The sequence below is a fragment of the Sebastes umbrosus genome, chromosome 15 (genome assembly GCF_015220745.1).
Source record: "Sebastes umbrosus isolate fSebUmb1 chromosome 15, fSebUmb1.pri, whole genome shotgun sequence".
NCBI lineage: Eukaryota > Metazoa > Chordata > Actinopteri > Perciformes > Sebastidae > Sebastes > Sebastes umbrosus.
Genome location: NC_051283.1, coordinates 27,121,450 through 27,140,647, shown reverse-complemented (window position 1 = coordinate 27,140,647; position 19,198 = coordinate 27,121,450). Strand labels below are relative to the sequence as shown.

The following is a 19,198-nucleotide window of genomic DNA, read 5'->3' as shown; positions in this document are numbered from 1 at the left end:
CGTGATCATACACTGATTATAGTTATTGATCCGTGATCATAAACTGATTATAGATATTGATCCGTGATCATAAACTGATTATAGATATTGATCCATGATCATACAATGATTATAGATATTGATCTGTGATCATACACTGATTATAGTTATTGATCCCTGATCATACACTGGTTATATATATTGATCCGTGATCATACCCTGATTATAGACATTGATCTATGATCATACACTGATTATAGATATTGATCTGTGATCGTACACTGATTTTAGATATTGGTCCGTGATCATACACAGATTATAGCCTATTACCAGCTTCATGTGGTGGGGCACCAGCGTATAGAAAGCTTTCTAGCATAGAGGGCAGCCTGTATGTTACTGCATCACTTTACTATATTTCATCTACCAGAGGTGTGTCCAAGAGGGCACTAAAGCTGTGTTTCTGTTACCTAATAGTTTCAGCACTGTGGTTTGACCTTTGCTGGTAGGCGGGCCTATATATTGTGATCTTAGACTCTAACCAACAGTAATGTGTTTTAATAAAGTAGCTTACCTTTCCTGGAAACCACAAAGAGCTGGTCGGACCACATTTCTAAATGCTTTTGTTTTACATTCAGCTGTTGCTCGTCCAGATTTTTCTTCCTCAATAGAGTGTTTGTTAGGCTGGTTTCACACCCTGGGGTTAGGCTTTACAAGTTAACAATTTAACAAGTCCATCATGTTTAACATCACTGTGTACTGGTCCAAATTCAATTCAGCCACATTTTTTAACAACTTAAAATAAAAAACACAGAAGGACTGTTCATTTTAATAATGAAAGGTGATTATAAACCATACCTTGGTTTCTTTTCTGATGGTGGAGCTGGTAGTCCTTTAGGAGTGTGTCTGTGGGAGCAGCTGTTTCTAATTAAGTTCATTAAGACCATGAGATGGCTGGTCAGCAGTCACTCCAAACTACTGCCTCAGGTCTCAGCTTTAACTAACTCTGATCCTGAACTCATCCTGAGACGAGGACCCTGTTAACTAACCCTGATCCCGAACTCTGAGTGGACTCATCCTGAGACCAGGACCCTGTTAACTAACCAAGATCCTGAACTCGGACTGATCAGAGATCAATCACTCTGAGGAGGTTGAACCTGAACAGAAACAGCCGTCATCACTGGAGCATTGAGACCACGATTCACCATGGCAACAGATAAATGAAAAGAAGAGGCATCTAGTGGACGTAGAGATATTGATGCATGTATACACTGACTGTGCACATTTATCTATAAAAAGAAGTCACAGCAGGAAAAGTATCAATAATATAATAAAAATTAATTCAGTGTTGTCCATTAATTCATCTTTTACCAGAGTGACATTTCCTTAATAAAGTGATGAATCTGACTGTAGACTACATTATATACATTTTTTTTATGTGGCGTCATTAAACATGATGCGGTGTCACATCATGTTTAATGACGCCGCATCGTGTTTTATGACTCCGTATCGTGTTTTACGACCCTGCATCATGTTTAATGACACCACAGTGTGTTTTAGGACTCCGTATCGTGTTTTATGAATCTGTATCGTGTTTTATGACTCCGCATCATGTTTAACGACACTGCATCATGTTTAACGACATCGCATCGTGTTTAATGACGCCGCATCGTGTTTTATGACGCCGCATCATGTTTAATAACGCCGCATCGTGTTTTATGACTCCGTATCGTGTTTTATGACGCCGCATCGTGTTTTATGACGCTGCATCATGTTTAATGACGCCGCATCGTGTTTTATGACTCCATATCGTGTTTTATGACGCCGCATCAGGTTTAACGACACCGCATCGTGTTAAACGACACTGCATCATGTTTAACGACACTGCATCATGTTTTATGACACCGCATCATATTTAATGACACTGCATCGTGTTTAATGACACCGCATAATGTTTTATGACACCGCATCGTATTTAACAACACCGCATCGTGTTTTCTGACACCGCATCCTGCTTAATGACACCGCATCCTGCTTAATGACACCGCATCGTGTTTAATGACACCGCATCATGTTTGATGACACCGCATCGTGTTTAATGACACCGTATCATGTTTTATGACACCGCATCGTGTTTAATGACACCGCATCCTGCTTAATGACACCGCATCCTGCTTAATGACACCGCATCGTGTTTAATGACACCGCATCATGTTTGATGACACCGCATCGTGTTTAATGACACCGTATCATGTTTTATGACACCGCAACGTGTTTAATGACACCGCATCATGTTTTATGACACCGCATCGTGTTTAATGACACCGCATCATGTTTTATGACACCGCATCGTGTTTAATGACACCGCATCATGTTTTATGACACCGCATCGTGTTTAATGACACCGCATCATGTTTGATGACACCGCACCGTGTTTAATGACACCGCATCATGTTTGATGACACCACATCGTATTTAATGACACCGCATCATGTTTGATGACACCACATCGTATTTAATGACACCACAGCATGTTTAACGACACCACAACATGTTTAGCTGTTGTTTAAATGATCTCCCCCACCTGTTGTTGAAGCCGTTGTTGACGGTCAGGTGAAGGACTGTCAGGTCTGTGGATGTTGACTGAAGCAGGTCGGGTAGATCACCTGAAGCTGATTACAGGTGTGCTGGAGGGGGAGGAGTCAGGTTACCTGCAGGTCGCTGGTCTGGAAGACTGAGTCCTAATACGCAACAGATGAAGTTTCTCTGAGACCATGAATGAAAACTGACCTCAGGTCAGCAGAGGTTAACTGAGTCACACACACACACACACACACGCACACACGCACACACACACACACACACACACACACACAGAGACTTTGTTCAGGTGTGTTCAGGTGTGTTCAGGTGTGTTTCACAGAGAAGCAGCTGATTGGTCGATATCTGTGAGAATAGATTTACCTGAGACACACCTGAGCAGAGCAGGAGGAAGATTTCCTTTTGATTATATATTAAACTACCAGCAGTATATAATAATAAATGATGTATTATTATAGATTAAACTACCAGCAGTATATAATAATAAATGATGTATTATTATATATTAAACTACCAGCAGTATATAATAATAAATGATGTATTATTATATATTAAACTACCAGCAGTATATAATAATAAATGATGTATTATTATATATTAAACTACAGACAGTATATAATAATAAATGATGTATTATTATAGATTAAACTACCAGCAGTATATAATAATAAATGATGTATTATTATATATTAAACTACCAGCAGTATATAATAATAAATGATGTATTATTATAGATTAAACTACCAGCAGTATATAATAATAAATGATGTATTATTATATATTAAACTACCAGCAGTATATGATAATAAATGATGTATTATTATATATTAAACTACCAGCAGTATATAATAATAAATGATGTATTATTATAGATTAAACTACCAGCAGTATATAATAATAAATGATGTATTATTGTAGATTAAACTACCAGCAGTATATAATAATAAATGATGTATTATTATAGATTAAACTACCAGCAGTATATATAATATATTATGTATTATTATAGATTACACTACCAGCAGTATATAATAATAAATTATGTATTATTGTAGATTAAACTACCAGCAGTATATAATAATAAATGATATATTATTATATATTAAACTACCAGCAGTATATAATAATAAATGATGATGTATTATTGTAGATTAAACTACCAGCAGTATATAAAGTCATTAAAAGTAGCTCTAACTTTAGTACAATATAACTATATAATACATATTTTTCTGCAGAATGAGGACTTTCAGTATATTTTGATGCTGATACTTTCGTACTTTTACTTGAGTAACATTTAGATGTAATGAGGCGGTCCGTCACTTGTGTGAATCTTATCTTTGAAACGATATCAGTCAGATGAGCCTCTTGTTAAAACTCATTGAGGTGTTTGTTGTCGTGGCAACACTTTTCTGTATCGGCCCTATTTATCAGATATAAGCAGCTTATAATGACGTACTAAATGGTATATAACAGTTGTTTATTAATAAGTATAACTCCAGGGGGAAGTACGAACACATAATCTTCAGGTTAGATGTCGGTGGAGGTTTTCCTCTGAGTCTCTGGAGTGTCTCTGGCTTCATGTTGCTCTGCTGTCCCACAGCTCTTGGTTACAGTTGGACATCAGGATCAAAGGTCCAGGTAGCTGCAGTCATTCAGAACCGAGCTGGGCCAGACTATACCTGTAAGTGCCCTTAATTCCTTCTCTGGACCTGATCCCAGAGACCAGCTCAGCTTCAGCTGGGTTCTGGTTTCAGGATGTCCTGCTGCAGATGGATGCAGACTCATGTTCTGCCCTGATTCCCACAGACAGCAGGAGGCTCACTTCAAAATGAAAGCACAGAAGGTCAGTGGGGTTTTTTGAACGGATGGTTTTCACTTTACACTCTGGTTCAGACTCTGCTGGTTCACATATTACGCTGGGTTTGGGTTAAGGAAAGACGGTGGTTTTGGTTGAATATTATTCAGTCAGCATCCTGGCTCAGCCTATTTAATCATAAAGACCTCCATCGTTTCCTGAATCTGAACCCGAACAAGCAGCTGAGGATCTAACACATTATATCATGAGAAACTAGGTTCCGGTTCTCAACCATCTGGATATCTGGAGTACCTCAACAGAGGTTCTCCGTGTCTTGTGAAGTGACGGGGCTCCACAGCGAGAAACGTTATCGTCTCCGACCGCGGCCGGAGGGAGACACCGGCACCCGGTCGGGGACGATAACGTTTCTCTTCCTGCTTCAGCCACGGAAGCTAAAGCAGGAAAAGCCAACACTAGGATCAGCAGTGATTCATGGAGAGACCTTCGTCTGGTCAGCTAACATTACTGCCAAGCAGCTGAAATATAGAGTAATATTGTGGTTTTAGCTGATGTGTGTCGCCTCACTGTTTTGAGCGATGCTCGTTCATGTCTATGTAGAGCGAGCAAATGTGAGCCCGATGCTGACTTTCGTTGACTTAACGGCCACAGGTGTCGCTTTTAACAAGCATTTCTGAATCTTACAAACAGTCCCTTTAAACATTAAAATGTCAACGCAAACATGTAAACACAAACGTGTAAACATCAACATGTCTACACAAACACGTCAATGCAAACATTTGAACATCAACATGTCAACACAAACATGTCTACATAAACATATAAACATACAAATTTAAATAAACATGCCAACATAAACACGTCAACGCAAACATGTAAACACAAACGTGTAAACATAAACATGTAAATGTAAACATGTCAACATCAACTTGTCAACATCAACATGTAAACGTAAACATGTCAGCACAATCATGTAAATATAAACATAGCAACGGTCTGTTATACAGAAATAACAGACCGAAGAACGCCGTAATTGACCAATCAGAATTGAGTATTATAAATAATTTTGAAAATGTTATTAAGACAAATCTAGGTAAATAAAGTGAAATTTTAGTTTTAGTGTTTTTCATAATGAGTTTGTTTTTATAGTAAAACCCTTTAAGTCATGAAAAATAAAAAGAACAACAGAAAAATATGATTTATATAAAAAACCTAGTGCTTAAATTGTATTTATTTATTTTTATTGATTGATTGATTGTTTTTTTGTAGTTTGGACCTGATCCTCCTGGATTAATTCAGAGACGTGATGAACGTGCTAATAAAACATGTGATCAGGTGACCTGTCCAGGTGAACCCTGCTCCTCCCCCAGTGCATGCTGGGATCCACTGCTCAGGATATCAGCTACATGTTGGACGCAAGAATCAACCTCACAGTACAAGTCATACTTAGTAGTAGTTTTTCTCTTTTAGGGGTAGCAGTAGATTTAGTAGTAGTAGTAGTAGTAGTAGTAGTGGCAGTAGTTTTTGCAGTAGAGTTTGTAGTATTTCCAGTGGTAGTATGAGCAGCCCCTCCCCTCTCAGAGAGTATAAATATGAGTGTTAAAAGGAGGAGCTGCAGCTCTTTAGTTGCGTCTCTTTACTTCAACAGAAACACTATCAGACAGCAGCATGCTGCCTCCGTGAGTACTACTATATACTACTACTTATACTACTACTAGTACTTCATACTACTGCTCTTACTGCTGCTGCATTACTACTACATTATACTATGTTTTATATTCATGTTTATGTCTCCATGGCTGTGAAGCATTACTATCACAGACACTGTATTTAGTACTAAAGTACTACTGTACTGTAGTAAAACTACTACTGTAGTGATACTAAAGTACACTACTGTAGTAATACCACTACTGTAGTGATACTTAAGTACACTACGGTAGTAATACTACTACTGTAGTGATACTAAAGTACTCCTGTACTGATACTAAAGTACTGTGATACTGTGCACCACCGTAGTAATACTAAAGTACTGTGATACTCTGCACTATCGTAGTAATACTGAAGTACTGTGATACTCTGCACCACCGTAGTAATACTAAAGTACTGTGATACTGTGCACCACCGTAGTAATACTAAAGTACTGTGATACTCTGCACTATCGTAGTAATACTAAAGTACTGTGATACTCTGCACCACCGTAGTAATACTAAAGTACTGTGATACTCTGCACTATCGTAGTAATACTAAAGTACTGTGATACTCTGCACCACCGTAGTAATACTAAAGTACTGTGATACTCTGCACTAACGTAGTAATACTAAAATACTGTGATACTCTGCACTATCGTAGTAATACTGAAGTACTGTGATACTCTGCACTACCGTAGTAATACTAAAGTACTGTGATACTCTGCACTACCGTAATAATACTAAAGTACTGTGATACTCTGCACTACTGTAGTAATACTAAAGTACTGTGATACTCTGCACCACCAACTATAAGTAATATTTATTATTGACTATCAGTGATTAGTAGTATTTTTGGTGTATAAGGGACTGACCGCCACTGGCAGTCAATATTGATCGATATTGATCAGTATTGATCATTATTGATCGGTATTGATCGGTATAGATCAGTATAGATAAGTATTGAGCAGTATTGATCAGTATTGATCATTATTGATCGGTATTGATCGGTATTGATCGGTATAGATCAGTATAGATAAGTATTGAGCAGCATTGATCAGTATTGATCGGTATAGATCGGTGTAGATCGGTATAGATCAGTGTTGATCAGTATAGATCAATATAGATCAGTATTGATCAGTATTGATCGGTATTGATCGGTATAGATCGGTGTAGATCGGTATAGATCAGTGTTGATCAGTATAGATCAATATAGATCAGTATTGATCAGTATTATTATATTGGTAATCTGGTCTGCTCTGTCAACAGCAACCTGCTGATTGTGTCGATGGTCGTCTTTCTAGCAACAACTGTTTCTATGGCTCCTGTAGAGGGTAAAAGTACACATTTAATTTAATTTAATTTAATTTAATTTAATTTAATTTAATTTAATTTAATTTAATTTTTAATTTATTTAATTTAATTTAATTTTCCAGAGCAGGAGCAGGAGGAGGTGGAGGTGGAGGCCACGGAGGAGGGAGAGCTGTCCGAGGAGGAGGAAGGTAAGTGTATGAGTGTGTGTGTGTTTGTGTGTGTGTTTGTATGTGTGTGTCTGTGAGAAACCTGCTTTTATTTTGAAAAGACAGCTTCCTAACAGTTTATATAAACTGTTGAAGTATTTATGGAGTATAAATCTGTTTCTATTGTTGGCAAATCAAAGTGATTCTATGAAAACGTGTTTAAACATTGTATTAGTAGTACTAATACACCTCCCTACACTCGTACTGTGGTACTCTGCACTACCGTAGTAATACTACTATTAGTAGTACTAATAACTAACTTGGAGTTCTTCCGCTCGCTGTCTGCATTTCGGGGAAGCTTTGGTCGGTAATCCGCCGGAGCAAGCAAAGTCGGAAGCGAGGTGGGAAGCGGGTGTCGATGATGGACTAGGCTGTAATGAGCGTGGATAGGTGCTTACCTAGATTTTGCTAAGTGGTGCTAAAAAGAAGAGGCACTGGGACGTGGTGCATCCAGTTTGAGGATAATGGCGATGTAATCGTCCATTTCCTGCTGGCAGCGGGGAAATTGTGAACAGAGTACGTCTCTGAAGAGTGAGAAAGCATAAACGAACCATCCATCCATCCATCCATCCATCCATCCATTATCTTCCTCTTATCCGGGTCGCGGGGGCAGCAGGTTTAGCAGGGTATTCCAGATGTCCCTCTCCCCAGCAACGTTTTCCAGCTCTTCCTGGGGGACCCCAAGGCGTTCCCAGACCAGACCAGATATATAATCTCTCCAGCGTGTTCTGGGTCTACCTCGGGGCTTCTTACCAGTTGGACGTGGCCGGAAAACCTCCAAAGGGAGGCGTCCAGGAGGATCCTGACCAAATGTTGAACCACCTCACCAGCCTTGGCCCATGGGGTCTGGCCGGGCACAGCCGGAAAGAGCTACATGGAGCCGCCACCCTGTGGGCCCACCACCCCCGGTGATAGGCATTGGGGTCAGGTGCAGTGTGAGCCGGGCGGCAGGCAAAGGTGGGGATCTAGACGTGCTGATCCCCGGCATCGCAGACTGGCTGTTGGTACGTGGAACGTCACAACTGAACCCTGTGAGACTAAGCTGGTGTCCTTCATGTCCTTCAAGGAATCTATGGTGGAGGTGCATGTGGTTGATGAAGGGAAGGATGATAAGGAGGGCAGGATCTGTGAAATTGCTGTCAATGATCTGTTTGCGTAGACTGGTGAGAGCTAGAGAAGGACGGGAGATGAAAGAATCAGGACTAACTGTAGACAGGGTGGAGGTGATGGATGCCCGCTGGTCTAGAATGGGTTGAGAGGGAAGACCGAGGTTAAGTATGGAAGGAACTTTACGCTGAAAGGAAAGTTCCTTCCACTGACTTTGTTTTTGGTCGTTGCCATCTTGGTTTTTAGCAACCAGAAGTGACACGAGAGGGCGGAGCTAAGTACAACCGAACGCTGAATAAGACATTTTCAGGCGACCATAAATGTTATAATTAACTTTGATGAACTGAACACTGTGAAAGGGTTAAAGTTGTAGGATGAAAATACGGACATCTCCCAGACCGGACCACGCCGTGGTAATGACCTGTCAATCACAAGGTAGAATAAAAGCATCCCCTGCTTTATGGTCTATTTGACTCTAAATGCTGATCATAAACAGTTAAATAATAAACAAAAGACACGTGAAGCTGTTCAGGGAGGAAAAAGAAAAAGATTTAACGACAGAGTGGTGGATAAACGTTGTTGTATAAAATATTAAAACCATCTTTAATTAGAGAAATAAATGTTGAATGTGTTTTCCTTTCCAGATGATGATGACTCCCAGAGTCAGGATAAGTTTGAGGGTGAGACGCTAAAACACACTGTGACCTTTAACCTTTAACTTCCAACATAAACCTGCTTAAACACAAACAACATCTAACCTCTAAATAAAGCTCTGTGGCAGATCTAACAACTCACTCATTTGACTTCAGGATGAGAAATCTGAATATATTTAAAGACATAAATGTTATTTTATCTTCATGTCAGAGTGAATAGATATTAGGATTAGTAGTGAATGAGTCTTTGTTAAGGACACTGATCCTTCTGGTTTTTAATAAACTCTGTTCCTTCATCTGATGGAAACACAAGTTTGATTCATGGCGAACATCTGATACTCCCCCGCTCCTCTTACAGGACTTATTGGCGTGCAGCAGACCACCATGGCGGTGGCGGCGGCAGTGGCGGTGGCATCCGGAGGTTCAGGTGAGTTTACCCTGATCAGGCTTCTCCCTCCTGAACAGGTGGTTTGTTCCTGTTTGGTGTCAGGTTTAATCCAGATTAACAGGGTTGTATTCAGACCAGGATGAACCTGATCGAGTCTGATCCACATCCTGCAGCTCTCAGGTTACTGCAGGAGGTCACGTTAGGCCACAGCGCCATCTGCTGAGGGTGATCAGTGAACAGCACTGTAGCTCAGAATATATAATAATATGATATTTAATAATATAATATATTATATTATAATATATAATAATATACTGAAATATATTACAATATCCTATATTATATTATAATAATATAATATATAATAATATAGCAACTTAAACTGGAGTCACACTCTTTGTGATCACATTCACATCCTGATAAACCAGCAATATAGTTTATGTCTAATAATTTAACAGCTACAACTTTTCATCCACTTGAACCGTTATTGTGGATCAATAATTATCAATAATCATCAGATATCAGAGATCAGATATGTTGGATCAGATCACTCAGGTTTGTTCTCTCTGCAGGTGTTGGAGCAGCTGTTTCATCCAACATTCACCATCTGAGCGGTGAGTTATAATATATATATGTATATATAAATATATATAATAAATATATAATATATAAATAAACACAGTGAGTTATTTCAGTTCATATCTGACATTACATTATAATATATATAATAAATATATAATATATAAATAAACACAGTGAATTATTTCAGTTCATATCTGACAGGATGTTACATTATAATATATATATTAAATATATAATATATAGATAAACAGTGAGTTATTTCAGTTCATATCTGACAGGACATTACATTATAATATATATAATAAATATATAATATATAAATAAACACAGTGAATCTTGTTGTTCCTCTCATGTTGATGTTCGGAGGTTACTGTAGGACGTTTCACATGATAATTAACAACAGATTTCATATGTTGAAAATCAGTAACATCCAGAAGAATATCATATTTTAACTTTATTAATTTTTCTTTTGATGTTTGTTTCAGACTTTTTGATAGGACTTTCTTTCTGAGTTTAAATAATTTTTGTTAAAAGGATCAAACATTAACAGAAGTACTATTTTCATTTATTTGATATGTATATTTGAATAAACATTTACAGATATTTGGTTTTGTGTTGCCTTTCAGCTTCCAGCAGTCAGTCAGCAGGGGGAGGACCGAATGGAGGAACAGCAGGAAGTTCTTCAGGTAAACAAGAAGAAGAAGAAGGTTTATCAGACTAGAACAGATCAATATATCAATATATCCATCAGTTCAGTTAGAGATGAAGCCGAATTATGAACGTCAGCGTCACAAACATCTATTATTAACCATATAATAAACACTTTAATTTGAAATCAGTCGTCTTCCTGTTGATTCTCATTAAATTAAATGTGTTTGTTTTTCAGCAGCTGGAGGTCAGAGCAGCTCAGCAGCTTCTCAACCTACAGGTAATCCATCAATCAATCAATCAATCAATCAATCAATCAATATGTTTAAATAACTCCATAACCTACAGGTAATCAATCAATCAATCAATCAATCAATCAATCAATAAGTTCAAATAACTCCATAACCTACAGGTAATCAATCAATCATTCAATCAATCAATCAATCAATCAATCAATCAATCAATCAATCAATCAATCAATCAATCAATCAATCAATCAATCAACATGTTCCAATAACTCCATAACCCACAGGTAATCAATCAATCAATCAATCAATATGTTCCTATAACTCCATTACCTACAGGTAATCAATCAATCAATCAATCAATCAATCAATCAATCAATCAATCAATCAATCAATCAATTAATCAATCAATCAATCAATCTATCAATTTGTTCTAATAACTCCATAACCTACAGGTAATCAATCAATCAATCAATCAATCAATCAATCAATCAGTCAATCAATATGTTTCAAAAACTCCATAACCTACAGGTAATCAATCAATCAATCAATCAATCAGTGGGGACACACTCGTGTGATTGGCTACAGATACTTCGTTGATATGAATGTGTTAGTGGATCAGGGGACGTCTGATTACTACTACAAATACTTTTAAATACATATATTTATGGATTTCTAATACATTTATTTAACAGAAGTCTTATCTGTGTGTTTAACAGAAATAAATTACTGAATGTTATTTTTTAATAAGTGTTTTTTTTTTTTTTTTACATTTCTACACAACGATAAGTGTTTTTGTGGAGAGAGTCATTCATATAGAAACAGGACGAGTCTGTGTTTGTGTCTGCAGGTCCTGACGGAGTCCACTCTGAGTCCAACGGTAAATATACAATCACTGATCAATACATGCTGATCAATAACTTACTGATACACTGAACACACTCTAAAATAAAAGGGCTGAAGAAGAACTCTGATAATCAATAGAGTTGATTATTGATTCATGTTTCAGGTAACGGACAAAAGCTGCTGAACGGAGGGGGAGGAGGTGGAGGAGGGGGAGGAGCCGACAGTCAAACAGGTGAGCTGAAGGGGGCGGGGCTACAGGGTACAGGTTATATATACTGTATATACAGGTACATATATATATATAAACTGTATACAGTATATATACTTGTATTTACCTGTCTATCTCCCGTTTCTCTGTTTACCTGTCTGTGTCCTGTCTCTCTGTTTACCTGTCTGTGGCCTGTCTCTCTGTTTACCTGTCTATCTCCCGTTTCTCTGTTTACCTGTCTGTGTCCTGTCTCTCTGTTTACCTGTCTGTGGCCTGTCTCTCTGTTTACCTGTCTGTCTCCTGTCTCTCTGTTTACCTGTCTGTCTCCCGTCTCCCTGTTTACCTGTTCTGTGTCCTGTCTCCCTGTTTACCTGTCTGTCTCCTGTCTCTCTGTTTACCTGCCTGTCTCCTGTCTCTCTGTTTACCTGTTCTGTGTCCTGTCTCCCTGTTTACCTGTCTGTCTCCTGTCGCTCTGTTTACCTGTCTGTCTTCTGTCTCTCTGTTTACCTGTCTGTCTCCCTGTTTACCTGTCTCTCAGGTGTATTGGGTTCATTTGGGGGAGGAGTTTCTCAATTGGATTATACAGGTGAGTGTCCAGGTGAGGTCTGTCTTACACTTACACAGCTGCAGGTAACTGAATGTTACTTGTCTGTCTCTGTCCATGTCTTCATTTCTTCTTCTGTCTCTGTCCATGTCTTCATTTATTCTTCTGTCTCTGTTTATGTCTTCATTTCTTCTTCTGTCTCTGTCCTTGTCTTCATTTCCTCTTCTCTTTCTGTCCATGTCTTCATTTCTTCTTCTGTCTCTGTCCATGTCTTCATTTCTTCTTCTGTCTCTGTTTATGTCTTCATTTCTTCTTCTGTCTCTGTCCTTGTCTTCATTTCTTCTTCTGTCTCTGTTTATGTCTTCATTTCTTCTTCTGTCTATGTCCATATCTTCATTTATTCTTCTGTGTCCTCTGTCCTCCAGGAGCCATCGACCCGTCCAGTCACGACTTCCTGCTCGGCCTGATGGGTAAGTTTCTCTGATGACTGTGTTTACTTTTTCTACCTGAGTCAGGTGAGGCTGAGGACGCTCCAGTGTCTCCTTTCCTGCCTATTTCAGTGTAGGAAGGAAATGACAGTTGACACCTGGATGCTTACCTAGACATCCAGGAGGAATATTTGTTGTTGTTTGTTGTTCATGAGGTGCAGGTAGACGAGTCAGGTTAATACCAGGTGTGTCACCTTGAAGCAGACAGGAAGTAGCATCCTACCTGAGCTGTAGTTTAATGCTCGTTGTGTTTGCTGTTTTCAGGTGGAGGTGATCCGTTCAAACCAGGTGTTCACATCAACATCACATCTCTGATCTCAGATCTGTTTCTGTCACTAAATCTGCAGGTTAAACAATTAACTTCATACAGATGTGTGACGACTGGACAGGTATGGGTTCATCTTAACGATGATTGACAGCTCTGGTCTGATATCACCTGACAGGATCAACACCAGGTGTCTGGGGATCAAAGGTCGTAGCTTCTGGTGTTTACACACAATATACAACAAAACAGTACAGGTGTGATCAGTACAGGTGTGATCAGTGCAGGTGTGATCAGTACAGGTGTGGTCAGTACAGGTGCGGTCAGTACAGGTGCGGTCAGTACAGGTGTGATCAATACAGGTGTGGTCAGTACAGGTGTGATCAATACAGGTGTGATCAGTACAGGTGTGATCAGTACAGGTGTGATCAGGTGTGAACTTGAAGTGACAAACAGGAAACAGATCTGTAAGGAACCTTCACAGGTGATAAAACAGGAAGTTAATTTTCTTTTTGTTTGTGACAGATCACATGACTCCGCCCCCTCAGCTGGACTCCGCAGGTGTGTTGTTTTTTTCTTCTTCTATGTTTTTTTTCTGGGTTTTTTAGTTAAAAATGGGACATTTTGCTAAACAACATCTGAATTATCTTCGTTATTGATTAGCTGTATCACTGATCAGCTGTGATGAGCCATGTTATTTGTCACAGTTGATATTGATCAGTCTGGTTGTTGTTTGTGTTTCAGTGATCAGTTCAGGTGTGTCATGTGACACACCCACAGGCGTCATGTGACCCCTCCACAGGTCAATAAAGAACAGTCAAAGAGCCCCTATGGAAGCTTTCAACCAGTCTTACCTTTATATATATATATTTTTATATATTTATATTTTTATATTTTTACTTGATGAAATGAGGCTTTGTCTGTGGTGGTCACGTGATTTTTGGTGAGGTGAAACGCTGAATGGAAACATCTTGCTGTGATATTTCTGCTTAGAAAGGTGGTAACGTCTCTACCAGCTGGTCATCAGCTGGTCGATTTACATAATTAGGTACTAAAATATTGAATTTAATTTAATTAGATGTTCCTCTGTGCAGCAGTTTGACTTCTGTGGGTCTGAAGTGATGTCACTTTAAGGATGAATCTAATTGGTGATGGTAGTAATATTCAAACAGATGAATGAGTCAGATAAAACTCTCCTCTCTCTTCTGTGTTGAAGGTCCTGCTCATCACTCTGACATCAGTATCGACCAATCAGGACCAGGACGCACCTCTCTGATCTCAGGGCCTGACCAATCCCAGTCCAGCTCTCTCTCTGTCTCAGGCCACTCCCATTCTGCAGCCCAGGGAGGTTGGTTTAAAAAATACTTTTACTCTGAAAATCCAGGAAAACTTTTACTCTGAAAACACAGAAAGACTTTTACCCTGAAAATACAGGTTTACTCTGAAAATCCAAGAACACATTTACTCTGAAATCACAAATAGACTTTTACTCTGAAAATCCAGGAAGACTTTTACTCTGATAATACAAACTTTTTCTCTGAAAATACAGTTACACTTACTCTGAAGTTCTCCTGCTACTTGTATTTAAAGAAAGTTAAGTACTATTTATGTTTTTCTTCATCAGATGCAGCAGCTTCATCATCTTCATTACAAAGTGAAGCTCACAGAGTACAGACAGGTGAACAAGCACATCTGTACACACCTGTTTATATTGATGAATTACTGGTGACTGCTCTATATTTTATATTGATGAATTATTGGTGACTGCTCTATATTTTATATTGATGAATTATTGGTGACTGCTCTATATTTTATATTGATGAATTATTGGTAACTGCTCTATATTTCATATTGAGGACATATTTGTCGTCACAGATGGAGCCGACTCTCCCGACACTAACGGTAAGAGTGGGATTATTTGTCTGCCTGTTTTTTCAAACTATTGGTAAATATCTGTGGTAGTTTTCATGAATTACAATTATTGATCTTATTGATCCGATTACTGATCTCTTGAGGGTGCCTTTGGTTGTATTTCCAGTTTTATATGTTACAGGTTCTTGTTTTGACCAAAAGACCAATAAAGTTGATTCCAAACTGTTTGAATAATGAGTCAGAACTGTCGAAGGCTGTGATTGGCTGACGGTTTGTGTTTTTCAGGAAATGGTCGTCAGACTCTTCTGACGGACATAAATGCAGGTAAATGTTCATATTCATGACTTTTATTGATTTCAATCAATCTGAATAATTGAGTCCCACAAATCCAGATATCTTCTGTGATCAATCAGTCTGAAGTCTGCATTATTGATATGTTTGGGCAAATCTTCAAACCTTTAGGCAAATCAGACACTGCTTACATTTAACCCCTTCACACTCCGACGGCCCGCCGGTCGGCCCGGCTGCTGTTCTGTCCTTCAGAGATTGGAAAAGGACCGGGTTTTAAGATACTGGTGTCATGTGAACTAGAAAACTTCATGGAATCCATCGTCATGCTAGCATGTCGGGGAAGAAATCGAAGCAAGGGATAAATTCCATCGCCTTGTCAGGGTTTATTTCACAACAATGACCTGCTAGCTGTACATTATCCTGTTTATTACACAGCTACTTACTAAAGAAATCAATAATTTGACACAAAAACGGTCCACCAGAGTCCGACATCAGAGCTGCGCCCATAGCAACGGTCTGTTATCCATAGCAACGGTCTGTTATCCATAGCAACGGTCTGTTATACATAGCAACGGTCTGTTATACATAGTAACGGTCTGTTATCCATAGAAACGGTCTGTTTTACATATACATAATTTTTATCAATTCTCGAGTGGTAAAAAATGGTTTAATTTAGCACCAAATCTGTGTAACAAATGGTATCAACTCCAACAACTTATGAGACATAAGAGAGCATGGGGATGACCATCAGATACTTCTATCATCATGTTCTAAACCTTTAAACACTTTCACGATTTATTTTAATTTGTTAATAATGAAGTGAGTGCTGGCTGATCACATGTCTACCTGTTCAGGTGTGACAGGTGACCATCACTTCAACAACTGTCTAACAAGGTTATTAATGAATCAATGAAAGACTTGATTAGTGATGATGTAATCAGATGTTATGATGATGTCAGCAGGTGGGGCGGAGTCAGTGAGTGGTCTTCACATTGACCTCACAGGTGAGAGAGAGGGTCGGAAGGACTGATCAATAAATCAATACAGTGCTGAACATAAACTTAACTGTGTCCTGATTGGTTCCAGCTTCAGGTCTCGGACTCACCCATGATGTCACAGGTAAGACTTGTTGCTATGACAACCACACCTGTCTGTCATCCTGTTGTTGTTTATTTATTATTTCGGTTTCAGGTGGGTACTCCCACACAGACCTGGTTACCATGGCAACAGACTCCACAGGCACAGACACAGGTAAGCCCCGCCCTCCGACATGGCTGACAGACAGGTCAGAGGTCAAAGGTCAAATCTGTTGTTAAACTCTGTGTGTTTTTAGTTCCAGCAGATCCAACAGGGACGCCACTCGACTCCAGTAAGTCACATTCATTTACACCGAAGAAGAAGAAGAGTTCTTCTTCTACAGTAGAAACGTGTATTAATGTGTGTGTGTGTGTGTGTGTGTGTGTGTGTGTGTAGCTCCAGCAGATCCAACAGGGACGCCACTCGACTCCAGTAAGTTACATTTCTTTACCCTGAAGAAGAAGAAGAAGAAGAAGAAGAAGAAGAAGAAAAAGAAGTTATTCTACAGTAGAAATATGTATTAATGTGTTTGTGTGTGTTTGTTTGTGTGTGTGTGTGTGTGTGTGTGTGTGTATGTGTTTCAGGTCATCCAGCTGTGACAGATCACACACAGATGGCTGGTAAGTTTTACAAATGTTCAACAGTTTCACACCAGTCCAGAACCAGTCCAGAATCAGTCCATATTCAGTCCAGAACCAGTCCAGAACCAGTCCAGAACCAGTAGAGAGCCAGTGCAGAACCAGTCCAGAATCAGTCCAGAACCAGTCCAGAATCTGTAGAGAGCCAGTGCAGAACCAGTCCAGAATCAGTCCAGAACCAGTCCAGAACCAGAAGATAAAAACAGTCAAACCAGTTTAAAAAGTCAGAGATTCTGTGTTCAATGTTGTTATTAACTATTCATGTTGAAGGTTGGTATTAACTAGTCTTGTTAAATGTTAGTATTAACTAGTTCTAAGCTCAGATGCTGAAGCCTTGTTCTTTCTCTTTTCTTGGTTCTGCTTGCTCTCTGCAGGTTCCGTCACTGAACAGTACAACCCATCTGGTCAGGGTCCTGAAGGTTGGTACAAACGTCTAAACGATGTCCTCAGTCTGCTTCGTCGTCTTTATTTTGATATGTGGAGGAACCTGCTGCCTGATGGTTCTTCTTGCATTTGTTGTTCTGATAACACCAGAATCACTTTAACGTTGAGATCAGTCTGCACTGTGATAGACGGAAGGAGAACCTTTAGTTTATTTAGATCTATCTTTCCAGAACACTTGTTTCTTCTTAAAGTGTTTGCAACAACCTGTTTACTTGTTTATTTTTTAGATCGGGTTTTGTTTTTTTACTGATGCTTCTTGTTGTTTGCTGCTGTCATCCTGTAAATGTACGCGCTGTGGGACCAATAAAGGATTATCTTATTTTATCTTATAATCAGTCCACTGTGAGAAGAGACGATGATGATGGTTAGACAGAGGGAGAACTGCACTCTTCTTTGTTGGTAGCATACAACAGATACATAAAACAGAAGTTGGAGCCAGAACGTTTTAGACTGAATCCATCGATTGATTATGAAAAAAGACTTTGCTGTTCTGTTTCAAAACTTAAAACCATAAAAGTGTAAAGAGTTACATTTTCACTTTCTGTTTCAGGTGCAGAAAATGTGGAACTGGAGGATACCTGCTGACTTCCACATTAAGCCGCGAGTTCGATTCCTGCGTTACCGATTCCAGTGTACCGATCAATCAGCATGGCCCAGGAAATCAGACCCTTCCCACTAGCTGTAGGCCCCGCCCACTGAGCGTCAGCGACTCGTTGGTGTTTTTTTAAATATTTAAAACGTGGAATTTGTTTATAGACGTTTATTTTGTTTTAGGGAGAAATAAATAAAAATAAAGATTCAGCTGAATGTCCAAAAACATTTGGTGATTCTATTTTTACTTGATGACATCATACAGGATGTGACATCATCTTGAACTTTTACAATAAATGTTTTTGTCTATTTTGAACATCAAACCGAGAATTTGTCTTTTGTCCAAACTGATCAGTTTCTGTATCAATATATTGATTAATCTGACGTCATTTATGGAGTGAAACTGATCTCAGAATGGTCACAATTGTGTATTAGTACATGATCTACAAATTAAACATGAGATTAACATGTTCAGGCTGTGATGGCGTGTTATGGCAAGTGAGAGGAGCTGACTGTATTATAGTAAGTAAGTAAAGTTAGTAAAACTTTATTCATATAGCACTTCTTAAAACAAACTGTAACAAAGTACTTCACACACACATAAAACATCCAACAATGACAGAAACCAATGAATAAATACACCACGAAACACAGAACAATGAGAGGCAAACAAAAACATATATACTATATTATGTTAGGGTACATTGTAATGGTATATT

The 19,198-nt window shown here is 38.8% G+C and overlaps 3 protein-coding genes and 1 long non-coding RNA gene across 6 annotated transcripts in view; all 4 read left to right on the top strand.

Moving 5' to 3' along the window:
- The window catches only part of LOC119503730 (oocyte zinc finger protein XlCOF6-like), a 353,206-nt gene that overhangs the window by 257,187 nt on the left and 76,821 nt on the right, over positions 1–19,198 (top strand). The gene's annotated exons all lie outside the window — the stretch shown is intronic.
- Positions 1–19,198, top strand: part of LOC119503768 (oocyte zinc finger protein XlCOF6-like) — a 337,366-nt gene that overhangs the window by 257,216 nt on the left and 60,952 nt on the right. The gene's annotated exons all lie outside the window — the stretch shown is intronic.
- LOC119503873 lies at positions 4,041–7,370 on the top strand. Its single transcript, XR_005210397.1, has 3 exons — positions 4,041–4,258; positions 4,384–4,420; positions 7,345–7,370. It is a non-coding gene; the product is annotated as an uncharacterized LOC119503873 (long non-coding RNA).
- On the top strand, positions 12,578–18,802 carry si:ch211-80h18.1 (uncharacterized protein LOC555593 homolog). Its single transcript, XM_037795852.1, has 16 exons — positions 12,578–12,858; positions 13,242–13,286; positions 13,569–13,592; positions 14,092–14,127; positions 14,783–14,914; positions 15,191–15,244; positions 15,442–15,468; positions 15,724–15,762; positions 16,692–16,733; positions 16,816–16,848; positions 16,921–16,980; positions 17,063–17,098; positions 17,203–17,238; positions 17,391–17,426; positions 17,819–17,863; positions 18,439–18,802. Exons 2-16 carry the CDS (start codon positions 13,283–13,285, stop codon positions 18,471–18,473), a joined length of 639 nt encoding a protein of 212 aa, XP_037651780.1. The 5' UTR covers positions 12,578–12,858; positions 13,242–13,282; the 3' UTR covers positions 18,474–18,802.

What these genes read in the sequence shown, in the direction of transcription:
- si:ch211-80h18.1 (XM_037795852.1), top strand. An exon ending in AGCTCACAGAGTACAGACAG is followed by an intron (nt 15,245 to 15,441) that starts GTGAACAAGCAC and finishes TTGTCGTCACAG; the next exon opens with ATGGAGCCGACTCTCCCGAC. An exon ending in TCTTCACATTGACCTCACAG is followed by an intron (nt 16,734 to 16,815) that starts GTGAGAGAGAGG and finishes GATTGGTTCCAG; the next exon opens with CTTCAGGTCTCGGACTCACC.